The following is an 18,466-nucleotide window of genomic DNA, read 5'->3' as shown; positions in this document are numbered from 1 at the left end:
TTTCAGTTCTTTCACACACTGAACTGCTGACAACGGTCGCCATGGAAACCACAGGATGGACCAGAGCAGGCGAGAGAGCGAGACAGAGAGAGAGAGAGAGAGAGAGAGAGGTGGGGGTGGGGGAGATGGGAGGGGTGTTAAAGATCTTTACATGTGAGTGAATACAGGATGAATCTGAGTTGAACATGTGACACCAAGGAATTTATGAAGATCTGTGACATCAAAAGAACAGAGGACGACAAGAAAAAAAAGTGGAATATTATGAAAATAAAGTCAGATTTGAAGACAAAAACAAGGATGTAGCCTATTGACAGAAAATAAGATATTAAAAGGAAAAAAAATCATTAAAAAAGTGAAAAGAAACAAGTTGTAGTATTACAAGAACTGAGTCATATTTGTTTTAGAAAAAAAAATAGTAAAAAAAGAAAACAAAAGAAGTCAATGCAACACAAAATATATAATAATACATTAAATGTATGAACATAATACTATAAAAGTTGTATTTAAAAAAACAACAAAAAACAAACAAACAAACAAACAAAAAACACATCATAATGAATAAGAAAAAATAAGATAAATAGGATCATTTAGACCACAGGTGTCAAACATGCGTCCTGGGGCCCAAATCTGCCCCCCCTCCCCCCAAAAAAAGGTTCCATTGCGGCCCAGTGCATAACTGAACCTGAACAGTCCAGATTGAACAAATCCTGTTGGTTCAGGTTCCACATACAGACCAGTGGGATCTACAGTCAAAAGAACAACGCAATAAACCAGAAAGAATGACAAACACACATTTACTGTGAAAAATTATGTGGAAAAAATTTTAATGAAAAAAATCACATTACACTGTGAAAATATTTACATTTACAAAACTATTCATTCACAATAAAATGCAAATAAATACATAAATAAAAACACAGATGAACAACCTGAAATGTGCAGTTTGAACAATATTCTGTCTGTTCCTAAATGTTTATGGAACACTGTGTGTAAACGTACATGTAGAAATAAGAAGTCGAGGCAGAAAAGTGTTCAAATTCCACTAATTTTTCAAATGAAATTCCTGTTTTTTCAGGTTATTCACATCTGTTATGTAATTGTAAATATTTTCATAATTTAATTGGGTTTTTTTGTACTAAAACAAAAGAAAAACTTGGATTTGTCATTATTTATAGGTTATTCAGTCATTATTTTACTGGTTCTGGCCCACTGCAGATCAAACTGGGCTGAATATGGAACTGAATTAACATGAGATTGACAGCCCTGGAGTACGACAAGAAACACAAGTGGAATAATATTATGAAAATAAAGTCATATTTTAATGAAAAAAACAAGGATGTAGCCCATTGACAGAAAATAAGATATTAAAAGGAAAAAAAAAAATCCTTAAAAAAAAAAAAAAAAAAAAAAAAAGTGAAAAGAAACAAGCTGTAGTATTATGACGACTGAGTCATATTTGTTTTAGAAACAAATATGACTGAGTAGAGGAAGTAGGAACCAGGTCAAATTACGGCAGTTTTTGCTCATTTACGGCACAATAGCATCATTAAATTAAAGCCGAACTGCGAAACACTCCATCCTGAGTCCGAATCTGGAAAATTTTATGAGAAAAACTTAAGTTTAAGGAAGAAAAAAGTCCGTAAACACATTCAATGACGTCATCCACCAACTGCGTCTCTGTCGCAAAACATGAACGGTTTACGGCATGTCGTGTTCTGGTCTGCTCTAGTAGCTCACACGTGAAAGCGGAGACCTGCGGTTGAACTCACCGTGGGTTTGTGTGTGTGTGGTTTGGACCGGACCGGACCGGGTACTACGGATCTGTGAATCCGGCTCCATGCTGTACCTGATCGGCCTGGGGCTCGGAGACCCCACGGACATCACAGTGAAGGGTCTGCGGGCGGTGAAGGCCTGTTCCCGGGTCTACCTGGAGGAGTACACCTCTGTGATGAGCGGAGGAAAGGAGGCTCTGGTGAGGAGGGGGGGTCCTGGTCCTGGTCCTGGTCCTGGACGGAGGATGGTTTGGACACTGGGGGTCTGGGGGTCCGCTCTTCTCTTCTCTTCTCTTCTCTTCTCTTCTCTTCTCTTCTCTTCTCTTCTCTTCTCTTTCTATCCTGCTGTTCTTTATTAAATTCTGTCACATGATCTGTTTTCAGTTCAGGCTGTAATAGAATATTATGGGATGGAGTATGAAGGTGACTGGTGATACATTACTCTCAGATTACTTACTGTAACTGGGTCATTCCAGAATTGGAGGACATTTGACGTCCCACCCATCAAATTTTAAATAATCCATGTACAAAATACTAAAACATGGAGTTTCTGTGTAAACTCGTCCTGAGACCAAATCTAAAAAACTGGGAGAAAAGAATGTTTGTAAATAGTTTTAAAAATACCAAATAAGTCTGGAGTACCCCCTAAAATGACATTTTTCACTTGTCCCACCCCCCTGATGACCAAATTGAATCTCAAATAAAACAGTTAAAATGAAATTTAAATCTCTTTTTTTGGTATGACTAGTTTCATTGGTGTCTCTTGTAATTGCAGGAACATTGTTTTAAATTAACATAATATTTTAAATAATAATTATTATACATGGAACCTGTGTCCCACAACATGCACTCAACCCTGTTACCCATAACCTTTTAGCATGGTAGAAGAAGAAGAAAGCAGTGCATCACATGATATGCTGGAACTGACATCATCAAACAGTCTTCCAAAAGAATGGGTAGAGCAAAGGTATGTCCTCTCTTCTATTTTTCATATTTTCATAAGATTGTGAGCCTTGATTGAATGTCTCACTCTACCTCACTCAACCCTGTTACCCATATTAATAGGATAAGACAAATTCTGTTTGATTTTTTCTTTACTTATTTACATAAGTAAGTGTGTCCTCTTGGTCAGCAGTAACAGCTAGCTAAGTAGCTAGCTTCTATGTCTGAGAAAAAGCTAACATTAGTCTGGATTTACAACCCTGTTACTCACAACCCTGTTACTGTGATTAGAGTAACAGGGTTGTACTACATTAACAGGGTTGCATCTCCTCCAGTTTACTCAGACTTTACAAACTATTATTTATGGTTCCAGTCAATAATTTACATTATCTGAGATAGAATTTAGTTCATCTACATATTGTAAACACATTCCTGAATTTTCCAGACTGTATTGTTTCCTTTTATTTCCTAATGGTAGTCCAAATGGATTATGGTTGCAGCAGCTACCCTGATGGGATTATTAACTTGACTTAAATCAAACTATATATAAACAATGAGTTACAATTCATAACAGGGGACACTAAATGAAGTTAGATAATTTTTTTTCTTACAGCGTGGCCCACCATTGAGTGCTGCTGAAAAGCAGAGATGCCACCGTTCCAAGTGTGATGCTGATGTACAGAGGAGACAACAGTGTTTACTAAAAGAAAGACAGAAATGAAGGAAAGATGCAGAAACAGGAAAGAAGTTGCTTCAAAAAGACCGCAGTGAGAGAGGACAGTGTGCCCAACCAAAAAAGTGGAGAGAGGCTCATAAGAGTAAAGCCAGGAGAACGTTACCTGAAGGGTTAATAATGGGGGGGGGCTTAATATCAAATACCATATTAGCCCTGATTTTCTGGTACAACAAGATGTTCTAAGCACTCCTGTGTCATTTTTTTTAAATTTTCATCCAAACCCCCCCTACCCTGAAAATTACTTTTTTAACTCTGAAAATTACCACTTTCCCAGCTTCTTCACTCTTTTGTCCGGTGCAGTGTATAAATCTGTTCATGATGGGACAGTTCATGATCTTATAAGTGCCAGATTGTATCGTAAGAGTACTTTGTACAGTGAACAGTCTAATGTCAAGGTCATGTTGTAGGTTAAAGGTCACCAAAATGCCTAGTTTTTTTCAAAAAATCATACCATTCTGACATTTGATCAAATCTGTCCTCAGTTCTGTTCCTCTGGTTTCCTGGTGGGACCCCCCAAGGCCTTTGGCCCTTTAAAGACACATTACAGACTAAATATTAAAACATGTACTTTACATTTGAATTAGCTGCCATTAGTGTGACGGGAAACACATTCATTCATTCATTCATTTTCTGAACCCACTTTATCCTCACTAGGGTCACAGGGGTCACTTGGAGCCTACTGATGGTCACCCTGGACATGTGACCAGTTCATCACAGACTGAACATATAGAGGCAAACACACTGTCACATTCACACCTATGGGGGATTTAGATGAACCGGTTAACCTATCAGAGCATGTGTTTGGATGGTGGGAGGAGCCAGAGTACCTGGAGAGAACATGCAAACTTCACACAGAAAGGTCCCACCCCCATGGACTGGTGTTAGAATGGAACCCAGGACCTTCTGTCTGTGGGGCACCAGGTCTATCCATTGCACCACCCACAACAGGACATATACATGTAAATGTCAGAGTCATGTGAAACTACTGTTTGTTCTTTTTTTCATGTCTGTGTGGAGAATACATGAGTGAACAGTTGTGTTTAATGTGTCTGACTGAATGTCAGTTGTTTGTGGTCAGTAGATGTGTTCTGAGGAGAGAACCTGAGCCCAACATTTGGAAGAACCCACATTAACAGCTTCATTCCATCAAATATGCATTTGGACCATTTGGGTGACCTTTGACCTAGAATGTCACCTTGACTCTACACCTTTGGTAGTGCAACGCACTCTGAAGACATGACATGTCTGACAAAAAACATTTAGGGCCCAGCATGAGCAGACTGTTACATTGTACTTTATCAAAAGTGAAGAAGGTTTGAAAGTTTCCAAAAACCCCATGTTTTCAGGGCTGAAAAAGTAATTTTTTTTTTTGGGGGGGGGGGGGGTGTTTGGATGAAAATAAAAAAAAAAAAATACACAGGAGTGCTTAGAACATCTTGTTGCATCAGAAAATCAGGGCTAAAGTTGAAAGTGAACATTTTCCTGAAATAAGCCCCCCCATTATTATTATTGTTATTATTATTATTATTATTATTATTATTATTATTATTATTATTATTATTATTGTTTGTTTGTTTTTGTTTTTTTTGTTTTTTTTGGGGGGGGGGGGGTTATTTGAGAATTAGTGCTGACAGAAAGTATTAAAAGTTATTCAAAGAATACTTTGGTGTTTTGAGCATTTGTCACTTTTATATAATGATCTATAATCAGAAATAATGTAGCTGTTACTTCATACAACCCTGTTACCCTAATTTCAACCCTGTTACCATATCATTTTAATTGAAAATAATCATAAATTACATTCCCAGCTCAGAAGGGTTTGACCCATTGTCCTTTAAAGAGTTTATGTAATTATATGCAAAATGTGTCAGAGTAAATATTGTAAAATAAATGCTGAAATTGTTAAAGTGAAACATGCCAATATTGAAAAGTTGGCCAAGACAGATTTTGAAAGTTGCTAAAATTAATTTAAATCAAGTCATATGTGAAACCAAATGGTTATTCAGAGAGAATGTTACTTTCTTTACTTAATGGAAAACGAATTACATTTAAGAAATTAATTAATGCACTTTTTTCAGGTTCCTTAGTGTTGGTAACAGGGTTGCACCAAGTATGACAAACACCAAATAAATCATGTAATAAAAATTGTACCATTGATGTGTAAGCTGAGCCAATCAAGCCTTTGATAGTTTATTACCTATTATTGATGAATATATAATGGAAAACTAGAAAAGTGAAGGTTTATTTTTCAAGAATTTTGAAGCCCAAATGTCCTCCAATTCTGGAATGACCCAACTGTAACAGAAAAAAAACCAGATGAAGAACACATTCACAGTCAGTCTGTTTCAACTAAGACACAAAAGACACAGAAAAAGAGTCCGTTCACCTTCAGTTAGAGGGTTTACCTGAAAACAAACAAATGAAAACAACCACAAAGAAAATGGAAGAAACATCTGATGATCTCCCTCTCTCTCCTTTCTCCCTCTCTCTCTCTCTCTCTCTCTCTAACCCCCCCCCAGGAGTCTTTCTATGGCAGGTCTCTGGTCCTGGCTGACAGGGACTTGGTGGAACAGGGGGCTGAGCAGATCCTGAAGGACGCCCATGAGACCGACGTGGCCTTCCTGGTGGTGGGGGACCCCTTTGGGTGAGTCCACATCTGTCCTGGGTCCTGTTAGTCCCGGGTCTGTTTTCTAGTCTTTGTTGTTGTGTTATGCTCTGCCCCCTCAGAGCCACCACCCACAGTGACCTGGTCCTCAGAGCAGTGCATGCTGGGATTCCATACAAAGTCATCCACAACGCTTCCATCATGAACGCCGTGGGCTGCTGTGGTCTGCAGGTGGGTGGAGTTTGGAGGTGGGTGGGGTCTGCAGGTGGGTGTGGTCTGGTCTGTCTGTTCTAACCCTGTTATTAACCCTTTGCTCGATTACATCCAGCTCTGTTTGCGTCACAAACGAGCTCCATGACAGACGGCAGAAGTGTGGGACTGCAGAGCGGACGGAGAACCAGTGAAAATAGAACTAGATCAGAACGGTCTGGTTTTTGTTGGTTTTTAACTCTGCTTTCCACGTCCAGTGGTCGCACAACAGTTCCATCCATGGTTTGAGCTGGTTCCACACAGAGCCTGGATCTGATGGACCTGGTTCCACACAGAGCCTGGATCTGATGGACCTAATACTACAGATAGAACAGGCTCTGTTTGGGTCCAGAGCATTAGCATTAGCTCCACCAAATGCTAGCTAGGTGGTAGACTGGGTTAACTATTATGATCCACTAATGCTGCGTTTCCACTGCATGGTCCCAACTCGACTGGACTCGGCCTTTTTGTGTTTCCGATATGAAAAAGGACCTGGAATCTGCTACCTGGTACTAGTTTTTTTGTAATCTGCTACCTGGTACTAGTTTTTTGTAATCTGGTACCTGGTACTAGTTTTTTGTAATCTGGTACCTGGTACTAGTTTTTTTGTAATCTGCTACCTGGTACTAGTTTTTTTGTAATCTGCTACCTGGTACTAGTTTTTTGTAATCTGGTACCTGGTACTAGTTTTTTTGTAATCTGCTACCTGGTACTAGTTTTTTTGTAATCTGCTACCTGGTACTAGTTTTTTGTAATCTGGTACCTGGTACTAGTTTTTTTGTAATCTGGTACCTGGTACTAGTTTTTTGCAATCTGGTACCTGGTACTAGTTTTTTGTAATCTGGTACCTGGTACTAGTTTTTTGTAATCTGGTACCTGGTACTAGTTTTTTTGTAATCTGGTACCTGGTACTAGTTTTTTGGTACCACCTCTTCTGAGGTTCCAGTCGATACTAAACTGTGACATATAACAGTGCAGACCACTGATTGGTCAGACAGTTTTCTGTGCCCCGCCCTTTTCCAGTCCATCTGTGGCTCCATGAATCCACATGAGAACAGATGAACTAGACCAGGGTCGGTCCAGATTCAGTCTGTGGTGGAAGATGGAAACATTCAGACCAGACAACAGGCAACGAGTGAGTTTATCAGCAACTGTGAACAGACAACACTGAACTAAGGCACCGCATCGCTATGACGACCAGGTACTGGAAAGTCTGGAGTATCCTGGAATGGAAACGGTCTGAGGGAATACTGAGCCGAGCCGGTTCCATGTAGTGGAACGGTGGCATTAGTTCCAGTGTGTGTCATCAGTTCCTTCAGTATTAACTCTGTTTGTTCTATGTTCTACTTATGTTCTGCTGTTATTGTCCTGATGCTGTTCCATCTGTTCTAGTGCTGGAACTTAACATATGACTGTGTGTAAACCAGGGTTCTAAACTCCTGTTCTTTCAGGTTCCACATTCAGTCTGATTTGATCTGCAGTGGACCCAACCAAATAAGAACAGAAGAACCGAGAAATAATGACAACTGCACATTTATGTCTATGTTTGAGTGAAGAAAAAAAAAACATTAAATGATGAAAATACTTACTTTTATAAACTATCCAAACAAAAAAGATGTGAATAGCCTGAAAAAACTGACATTACTTCAGTAAAATCAGTGTAATTTTCTCAGTCTTCTTCCTCCACTTCTCATTAGTCCATGTGCATTCTGGATCAGATCTCCAAAGACACTAAACACTGAGGAACAGGAAGAAAAGAGTTCAAACTGGACTGAATTTAATACAGACATTTCAGGTTGGACACATTTGTTCAGGTTAGTCACATTTTATTGGTACAGGAGAGTTTGGAAATGGAAAGATTTTCAGAATTTAAAGTGATTTTTTGCACTAAACAAAGAAACAAATTTGAAGTTGTTAATATTTATAGACATAATATTTTTTTTCACATCAAACTGGGAAGAAAATCTGGAGTCTTTCTTTTTTTTGTTGGATGTTTGACTTCAGATCATATTGGTCTGGATGTGGAACCGGAACTAAAATGAATCTGTGGAATTTTTGCATTTTGTAAACTCATCCCAGGGGTCGGACTGGACCCTCTGGTGGGCTGCATGTGGGCCCAGGACGCATGTTTGAGAGCCCTGGTGTAGAAGGTCCAAAGGCAGACGCTGGAACAGCAGAACTGATACTGGAGGAACTGAGGACACACACTAACATTAGAACATGTGAGTTCAGTAGATCTGCTTTTAGTTCCAGTTCTGTGTGAGTTTGGACGGCATGAGGAGGAAACAGGTTCAAAACAGACACAGCTAGCTAGCTAACGTTAGCTGGATCACCACCAAATGTAATGGTTTCTTCCTTGTGCCAGTATTAACATTTACTGAAAATTTCATGACTTTCTTCAAATTCCATAACTTTTTGACTTATCCTGCAAACAAACAAACAAACAAACAAACACACTAACACGCACACAAACACGCACACAGACACACAAACACACACACAAACACGCACACAGACACACAAACACACTAACACGTACACAAACAAACACACTAACACGTACACAAACAAACACACAAACAAACACGCACACAAACACACACACAAACACACTAACATGCACACTAACATGCACACAAGCACACAAACAAACACGCAAACAAACAAACACGCACACAAACAAACACACAAACACACACACAAACAATCACACAAACACGCATACAAACACATAAACAATAACACACACACAAACAAACAAACACACAAACAAACACACACGTCCCAGTGTTCCCAGTCCCTCCTGGCAGAGTAAATAAAACTCCTTCAGTTAAATCAGAGTAAATAAAACTCCATCAGTTAAATCAGAGTAAATAAAACTCCATCATTTGAATCAGAGTAAATAAAACTCCATCAGTTAAATCAGAGTAAATATAACTCCTTCAGTTAAATCAGAGTAAATAAAACTCCATCAGTTCAATCAGAGTAAATAAAATTCCATCAGTTAAATCAGAGTAAATAAAACTCCATCAGTTCAATCAGAGTAAATAAAACTCCATCAGTTCAATCACAGTAAATAAAACTCCTTCAGTTAAATCAGAGTAAAATAAAACTCCACTTAAATCAGAGTAAATAAAACTCCTTCAGTTAAATCAGAGTAAATAAAACTCCATCGGTTAAATCAGAGTAAATAAAACTCCTTCGGTTCAATCAGAGTTAATAAAACTCCTTCAGCTAAATCAGAGTAAATAAAACTCCTTCAGTTAAATCAGAGTAAATAAAACTCCATCAGTTCAATCAGAGTAAATAAAACTCCATCAGTTAAATCAGAGTAAATAAAACTCCTTCAGTTAAATCAGAGTAAATAAAACTCCTTCAGTTAAATCAGAGTAAATATAACTCCTTCAGTTAAATCAGAGTAAATAAAACTCCTTCGGTTCAATCAGAGTTAATAAAACTCCTTCAGCTAAATCAGAGTAAATAAAACTCCATCAGTTCAATCAGAGTAAATAAAACTCCTTCAGTTAAATCAGAGTAAAATAAAACTCCACTTAAATCAGAGTAAATATAACTCCTTCAGTTCAATCAGAGTAAATAAAACTCCTTCAGTTAAATCAGAGTAAATAAAACTCCTTCAGTTAAATCAGAGTAAATAAAACTCCTTCAGTTAAGTCAGAGTAAATATAACTCGTTCAGTTAAATCAGAGTAAATATAACTCCTTCAGTTAAATCAGAGTAAATAAAACTCCTTCAGTTAAATCAGAGTAAATAAAACTCCTTCAGTTCAATCAGAGTAAATAAAACTCCTTCAGTTCAATCAGAGTAAATAAAACTCCTTCAGTTCAATCAGAGTAAATAAAACTCCTTCAGTTAAATCAGAGTAAATATAACTCCTTCAGTTAAATCAGAGTAAATAAAACTCCTTCAGTTCAATCAGAGTAAATATAACTCCTTCAGTTAAATCAGAGTAAATATAACTCCTTCAGTTAAATCAGAGTAAATATAACTCCTTCAGTTCAGTCAGAGTAAATATGACTCCTTCAGTTAAATCAGAGTAAATATAACTCCTTCAGTTAAATCAGAGTAAATAAAACTCCTTCAGTTAAATCAGAGTAAATATAACTCCTTCAGTTCAATCAGAGTAAATAAAACTCCTTCAGTTAAATCAGAGTAAATATAACTCCTTCAGTTAAATCAGAGTAAATAAAACTCCTTCAGTTCAATCAGAGTAAATATAACTCCTTCAGTTAAATCAGAGTAAATAAAACTCCTTCAGTTCAATCAGAGTAAATATAACTCCTTCAGTTAAATCAGAGTAAATATAACTCCTTCAGTTAAATCAGAGTAAATAAAACTCCTTCAGTTAAATCAGAGTAAATAAAACTCCTTCAGTTAAATGAGTAAATATAACTCCTTCAGTTAAATCAGAGTAAATAAAACTCCTTCAGTTAAATCAGAGTAAATATAACTCCTTCAGTTAAATCAGAGTAAATAAAACTCCTTCAGTTCAATCAGAGTAAATAAAACTCCTTCAGTTCAGTCAGAGTAAATAAAACTCCTTCAGTTAAATCAGAGTAAATAAAACTCCTTCAGTTCAATCAGAGTAAATAAAACTCCTTCAGTTCAATCAGAGTAAATAAAACTCCTTCAGTTAAATCAGAGTAAATATAACTCCTTCAGTTCAGAGTAAATTAAATCCTCAAACACAGATGTGACTAAACTCAGTTTTCTTCCAGACCATAAATGAATAAACATGAGGGGGCGGGGTCAGTCCCCATCTGTCATTCACTCCTCATTAACCGTCAGGACAGCGAATGCACCGCCGCCTCATCAATAACCGCCTGTCAGAGCGGCCAATCAGAACGCAGCACCTGCCGCTACCGCAGCGTCTCCGCTGGGACGTCATTCAGATGCTAATGAGGGGGCGGGGCATGCACATGAGCAGGTTTCTGCCCGGTCCCTCCCCCGGGAGTCTGTCCCATTGGACCCTGCCCCGTGTGTCTGTCAGAGGAGCTGGCCCCGCCCCCTGTGTGCCATTGGACCAGTCCTCGTGTGTCGTCGTCAGAATGTTGCATCAGTTTGTACTTTTGGTCTTTTTCAGTTGGTTTTAACGTCACTGAGTGTTTCCACTTTTATGAGTCGTGTTTTCATGGAATTGAAAAAGAACAGATGAAAACCAGTGTTTCTTCAGATTTGAATCTGTTTGAATTCAGGCTGTATTCACACCTACCTCGTTTGGTTCGTTTAAAACGGACCACAGTTCGTTTCCCCAGAGAGTCCGGACTTGTTTTTAGGTGTGAATACAAACATGCAAACTCTGACTGGAACCAAACAAGCGGACCCAGACCACCTAGAAGAGGTGGTCTGGGTCCGCTTCCAAACGGACTCTGGGCCGGTTCACTTCTGCTGTGAATAGAACCGACCTCGAACCGAACCAAACCAAGGAATCTTGCGCCTTTTTGTGCTTGACGAGCCACCGTAGCCTCTGGAAGGAGCCGAGGTTTACAGGTGTTCAGAGCGAACAGCAGGCATGAGCTGTGGACAGGCGAGGACCAATGAGGACACTGAATGTCTGATTGACATTTGGTCACATGTCCATATTATGAAACTGGATCTGAATGAGCTTTTCTGAAGTGTTAACATTATTTTCATAAATTTGTGTCTGTAAAAATACAATAAATATTCCTAAAATGATAACTGTATGTAGGACCACCACGTCTATTTTCATCAACACCGGCCGTCTCTGATTGACCCCGCCCCCGACTTTTCTGTCCAATGCCAGCGCAGTTCGTCACATGCGTGCTTCTGTTCACGCATTTTGGTCCACGAGCAAAAAGTGGAATGAGATCTGACCCAAATGAAAAAAATAAAGTCCACCTTCGATCTGAATGAAAGAAGTGAACCAAAGGACTGTCCAGGTGTGAACACAGACTAAGACTGTGCTGACGTTGGTTTGAGTGGCAGTGACCTCTGCTTGACCTTTACACTTCTGTCCATTGTGGCAGTGACCTCTGCTTGACCTTTACACTTCTGTCCATTGTGGCAGTGACCTCTGCTTGACCTTTACACTTCTGTCCATTCTGTCACGTGAGGCTCTGGAATAAAGTCACTTAAGAAGAAACTGATTTCTACTGGATTCACATCAGAGTTAATCCAACTGGAAACACTGATTAGAAAAGAACCAGTGTCTGAATCAACTGGACATCCCCCTGACCTTTGACCCCTTTAACCCCTTTGACCTTTAACTCCTCTGACCTCTGTGTTGCTCTTTCAGCTCTATAACTTTGGGGAGACGGTGTCTCTGGTTTTCTGGACGGACTCGTGGAAACCTGAGAGTTTTTACGACAAAATCTGTAAAAACCGAAAGTCTGGACTTCACACCCTGTGTCTGCTGGGTAAGAAACACACAGAACACGAACAGTATTAGTATTATTATTAGTATTATTGTTATTATTAGGCCGGAGCCCAGACATACATGTCGGCGAGGGCCTATTAAAATCACATGGTTCCGTTATTTTTTTTAAATTATTTTTCTTTCGCCACTTTGGATGCAAATTTGACCGCCTGAACGTTAACGAAAAGTCAATTTTATTTGACCAAAAGTTCAAGCCTGGCGAAAATTTTTGTTATTTGAAGTCGCCAAGAAAAAATATCACAGAATGACTCAGTGGCGCCCCCTCAAAAATCAAAATGCATTACGCGGATGGAAGCTCTCCCCAAATTTTTTTTCCACGTACAAACATGAAACTTGGTCCAGACATAGCCCATGGCCAAGTAAAAAATTTCATTATAGCGCCGCCCTAAACCCAACAGGAAGTCGGCCATATTGGGTGGAATTGTGGACCTGTAAAATCCCACCCCTCATCCTTTCCTCATCTTCTCCTAGGGTTTACATCCAATTTGGACCAAACTGGGTGAAAATCACCTACACACATGTGTGATCAAAAGTGATCACCTATATTTTTGATCAAATGTTGGGCGTGGCTGTGATGACCTCACAATGAAGCGGCCATTTTTAGAAGTATAAAAGTGTGTGTATCTCACACAGAAAGTGTCAGATTGAGTTGGACCCAATGGAACATTTGTGCGGAATGACAACCTGAACACAATGATATGGAACTCGAACACATAGATCATAAAATGGCTCTCTGACGCCCCCTACAGTTTTTGAATGGGAGTGAAAATTTTTTTTTGACATAGGATCAAGAAACTTGGCACACACATCCCTCATTCTAAACTGAATCAAAAAGCCAATGAGGACACACCCCTTTTTACAATCGTGTTGCCATGACAACACCAAAACTGTGTCATTCAAATGAATGGGGTTTTTCCACAAGGACGTTATTGCTGAAAAACTCTTTGTGTTCCACTTATGGTACACAGACTGAAAATTACACTGTGGAAAAGTAGAATTTTCCGGCAAAAAGAATTTTCAAAATATTTAAAAATGACTTGGCCACGCCCCCTCAAAATATGAAAATACATTGCGCGGATGGGAACCCACCCAAAAAAATTTCAGCGTAGAAAGATGAAACTTGGTCCAGAATTAGCCCATGGTAGGACAAGTAAAAAATTACATTATGGCCCCGCCCTAAACCCAACAGGAAGTCGGCCATATTGGATGGAAGTGTGGACCTGTAAAATCCCACCCCTCATCCTTTCCTCATCTCCTCCTAGGGTTTACATCCAATTTGGACCAAACTGGGTGAAAATCACCTACACAAGTGTGATCAAAAGTGATCACCTACATTTTTGATCAAATGTTGGGCGTGGCTGTGATGATCTTGTGATGAAGCGGTCGTTTTCATAGGTATAACACTGTGTGTAACTGGCAGAATGTCAGATCCAGCCCACGATACGCTGTCCTCTTACTGTCGGTGTCCTCGGCGGTCGTGCGGGAGGGCGAGGGCCTTAACACCGCTTGCGGTTTTAATTATTATTATTATTATGATTATGGTCTGTTTTTGACAGATAATGGATTTGAATTTTTATGTCTGTAAATATAGAAGAAAAAAAGACTAGAATTATTTTTTCCATTTTCATTTAATGATGGAAAAACCAAACATTCACTTATGAAAATGAAGAAAAATATGGTCCTGATCTTGGTCCTGACCCTGAATGCAGCTCTGTCACGGTGCGTTCAGGGTCAGGTTTGGGTCCTGTGGTGATACCAGGTGTCTGTTTATGCAGGACCAGACCAGGCCCCCATCCACCACACACTCAGACCCCCCCTGGGACCCCCACCCCGTCCCAGCTGTGGATTGGTCCTGTGGGACCAGGAGGTCTGAGCTGGTCTGGGTCATGTTCATCAGAGGAAACAAAGGCATTAAAACCACAAAGGAGGTTCAGGTGGACCCGGAGGTTCAGGTGGACCCGGGTTGTCTGAGGACCGGGTCCCCAATGTGGATCCAACAGGACCGGGTCTGTGGATCTCAGACCTCTAACCTGACCCAGGCCCTGGCTTCATAGAACCAGGACCAGATCCCAGGACCACAGACAAACCGGATCAGAATCTGAACTCTGCTCTAGTTCGTCTCAGACTCTGAGCTGGATCTGACCGACCGATATGGGACTTTTGGGATCGATGCCAATACCAATACTGGGGGCTAAAAAAAAGCCAATATCCAATATATCGGCCGATAACCGATATATTGGCCAATATATGATATAAGAACACTGATCTCCACAGGATATAATAATCTGATTTTAGATAATTGTGGACAGGTGGATAAACAGGTGCATAAATCTGTGTTTATCTCACAAATATAATTGACACAATTTTCAAATGCAAACTATGCAATCCCAAAAATAATTAGAGCAAAAAATCTGACTGAGCACAAAATGATGTTTTCACCCATAAATGTGGATGTGTCTGCCTCATGGCACTACAACTGCCCATGTGGACTAAGGACTAAACTGAGCATGTGCAGAGTGAATTAGGTGAGTCCTAAGTAGTTCCAGATCGGAGCAATAGCAAGAGTTACAACTGACCCATGTTACAACTGTCCCCAGTCTCCCCTACACTGTTAACACCCAGACCTGTCTGCAGAATGAAACTGTGAGGGAGACAGGAAGTGCACGGACAGGGGGGTGTGTGGGGGGGTGAATACTGCATAAGATGTGGGGGTCCGTGATTTTCGGAGTGGGGGAGCGGGGTTTAGCTATCCATCTTCGTCAGAGCGCGTGGTAGCGGTCTGTGATTTTTGCAAGGGTGGGGGGTTGGAGTGGGGAGGGGGGGTGAGCAGTCCATCCTTGTCAGAGTGTGTGTGGGGGGGGGCGGTAGCTCTGTGATTATGTGATCGTGTGTGTGGGGTGATAGCGTCATTGTCCAAGCAGGAGTGAAAATGAAAGTAACTCGCTTTAAAGTTCCTCTTATTCTCCAGGCAGTGCACACACACACACACACACACACACGCACACACACACACACACACACACACACACACACACACACACACACACACACACACACACACACACACACAGAGGAGCAGTGAGTGACAGAATCTCCACGCAGCAAAAAAAGTTTATACATCAGCTACATATTGGCCGATGTTGATTAATTGGTGATAAGCTATAATCTGGATCTGAACCCTAACCCTCCTCTTCTGTCTATTCCAGATATTAAAGTTAAAGAACAGTCCATCGAGAACATGATGAGGTAAGACCCACATGATGTCATCATGATGTCACACTGCCCCATCAGTTGTTTCTGAGCACGTGCGGCGGCCTGAGGTGAACCTCACTGAGCGCGTGCGGTAGCGTTGCTGCAGGATGAGCTCATGTAGTTTCATCCTGATCCAGCAGAGGTGGAAGAACAGAGGGACGACCTCTGACCTTTAGAGGGTGGGACCGCTGAGGCCACGCCCACAGGGTTCAGACTGACAGGATCCTTCACACAGATGAAACAGAACTGTAGAATCTGAGAGAAACCCATTAAAGAGTTCTGTAGAATCAGTAGGTTCTGGTTCTATTCTGGTTCTGTTCTGGTTCCAGAAACCCAGTGGGTTCCTAAAGCAGTCTGTCCAAATGTTTGTTTCCAGGGGAAAGAAAATCTACGAGCCGCCTCGCTTCATGACGGTGTGTCAGGCGGCCAGTCAGCTGATCCAGATCATCCAGAGGAGGAGGGACGAGGGGGAGGAGCTGGGTGAGTGACAGCTGCTCAGACAGGCTCTGATTGGCTGATTTACAACAGATTTAAAGACATGAGGACAAACTGGGATCCGATTGGACGGAAGTAGATGTGTGGACATTCAGGGTTCCATCCACATGTCCATCTGTCCGCTCCCTGTAACTGTCGTCATGACAACCTGTTGACAGAATCCCTGTTTCCGCCCCCTCCAGGTCTGACAGAGGACACTGTGTGTGTGGGCGTGGCCAGGCTGGGCTCTGACGACCAGAGCATCCGCACGGGGACGCTGCGTCAGCTGGAGTCATGTGACCTGGGCGCTCCGCTCCATTCACTGGTGGTCACAGGTCAGCTCCACCCCCTAGAGGTGGACATGCTCCGACTGAGCGCAGAACCAGGAGCACTGGGACACCTGACCATGGTGGACGGGTCCACCTACACCTCCTAGACCTGAGGACCCACATGAGGACAGGTCCACCTACACCTCCTAGACCTGAGGACCCACATGAGGACGGGTCCACCTACACCTCCTAGACCTGAGGACCCACATGAGGACGGGTCCACCTACACCTCCTAGACTTGAGGACCTACATGAGGACGGGTCCACCTACACCTCTTAGACCTGAGGACAGGCTGAATGTGTCCACTGTCCTCCAGTCCAGACGGATGCTTGGAACCAAATGTCTGTTTCTGTTTGTTTTGTTTTTTTTGTTTCTGTTGTTGATCTAAACTCAGACTCCTGTTTTTTTTTTGTTTTTTTTTTTTAACTCAGACTCCGTCTGTTTCTGCTCATGTTTGACCAACATCATCACATCAGGTCACATGACACCAGTCTAGGACACATGGGCAGGGGGAGAGGCCACAGCTGAGCTAATGCTAAATGCTAGTTTGGATCAAAGTGGTTTTACATTTTAGAAGAACCATGATGACAATAAAAAGAGATGATGAAAGAAAGAAAGAGTTTGATTCTGATGTTGAACCAGGTGGACCAGGTCGGTCCAGGTCAGTGTTTGTCTATAGATGTTAGTGGACAGTGTCCTCCTGTGGCTGTCAGTGGTATTACACCTTTGACTTAAAAATCACAGATTCAGACACTTCTTGTTTTTAAAGGTGCTGGAGACTTTCGTTGACCAGTTTTTCCTCAGATCTGTCCATCCTCAGTCAGATCCTCAGTATCATGAATCTGTAATTCTGCACAAACATCCCAGCCGCCTGCAGCAGCAGCATCACGAGCCTCCGTTTCCCACAATGCACGTCGCAACAAGAAAATTTCCAAGATGCCCAGTTCCCTCCTGGTCTGAATGTAAACACATGGACTGTTTGTGGTGGATGGAACTAATAAACTGTTCACTGTAAAGGAAGACATTCAGCTGAGGAATGACAGACAGACGAACAGACGAATGAAACTGAGGATCTGACTAAGGATGGACAGATCTGAGGCAAAACTGGTCAATGAAAGTCTCCAGCACCTTTAATGTCATAATTGAACTGAAACAGAAGCGGTACCATTCCTAACCTCCTGGGCTGAATGTTGACCTGACCCTGGTTCAGATAAGATCATTATTTCAGTCCAGGTTAGAGGCGGAGCTTTGGGTCCTGAGGTTTGAAAGTGATGAACATCCCATAGAAGCTGAAACGGTCTAACCCAGCAGAGGATGAACCAACAGACTGAAGACAGCAGAAGATGAACCAGCAGAGGATGAACCAACAGACTGAAGACAGCAGAGGATGAACCAGCAGAGGATGAACCAACGGACTGAAGACAGCAGAGGACGACCCACCAGAGGATGAACCAAAAGACTGAAGACAGCAGAGGACGACCCACCAGAGGATGAACCAACAGACTAAAGACAGCAGAGGATGACCCAGCAGAGGACAACCCACCAGAGGATGAACCAACAGACTGAAGACATCAGAGGATGACCCACCAGAGAATGAACCAGCAGACCTCAGACCGGCTCCTGGTAGACCCGGACCCAGACCTGCTGTGAGGACACAAACACACAGGACGTTCTCTGGTTCCACTGATTATA

General features: G+C 41.3%; 1 protein-coding gene across 4 annotated transcripts; it reads left to right on the top strand.

The window, feature by feature from the left end:
* The first annotated feature begins 1,716 nt into the window (after window positions 1-1,716).
* Window positions 1,717-17,379, top strand: LOC115415925 (diphthine methyl ester synthase). 4 transcript variants are annotated; one of them, XM_030129608.1, is made up of 8 exons: window positions 1,717-1,972; window positions 5,970-6,094; window positions 6,178-6,286; window positions 12,579-12,699; window positions 15,926-15,965; window positions 16,348-16,451; window positions 16,649-16,878; window positions 17,051-17,379. In XM_030129608.1, exons 1-8 carry the CDS (start codon window positions 1,838-1,840, stop codon window positions 17,051-17,053), a joined length of 867 nt encoding a protein of 288 aa, XP_029985468.1. In that variant the 5' UTR covers window positions 1,717-1,837; the 3' UTR covers window positions 17,054-17,379. The 4 variants fall into 4 exon arrangements, with proteins under 4 accessions (XP_029985468.1, XP_029985465.1, XP_029985467.1 ...); XM_030129605.1 differs by having other exon boundaries at window positions 16,649-16,886; window positions 17,057-17,379; XM_030129607.1 differs by having other exon boundaries at window positions 16,649-16,890; window positions 17,064-17,379.
* The last annotated feature ends 1,087 nt before the right edge of the window (window positions 17,380-18,466 follow it).

The sequence above is a fragment of the Sphaeramia orbicularis genome, unplaced genomic scaffold, assembly GCF_902148855.1.
Source record: "Sphaeramia orbicularis unplaced genomic scaffold, fSphaOr1.1, whole genome shotgun sequence".
Taxonomy (NCBI): Eukaryota; Metazoa; Chordata; class Actinopteri; order Kurtiformes; family Apogonidae; genus Sphaeramia; species Sphaeramia orbicularis.
Note: the sequence above shows the minus strand (reverse complement) of the source record. Positions and strands in the feature narration are given on the sequence as shown.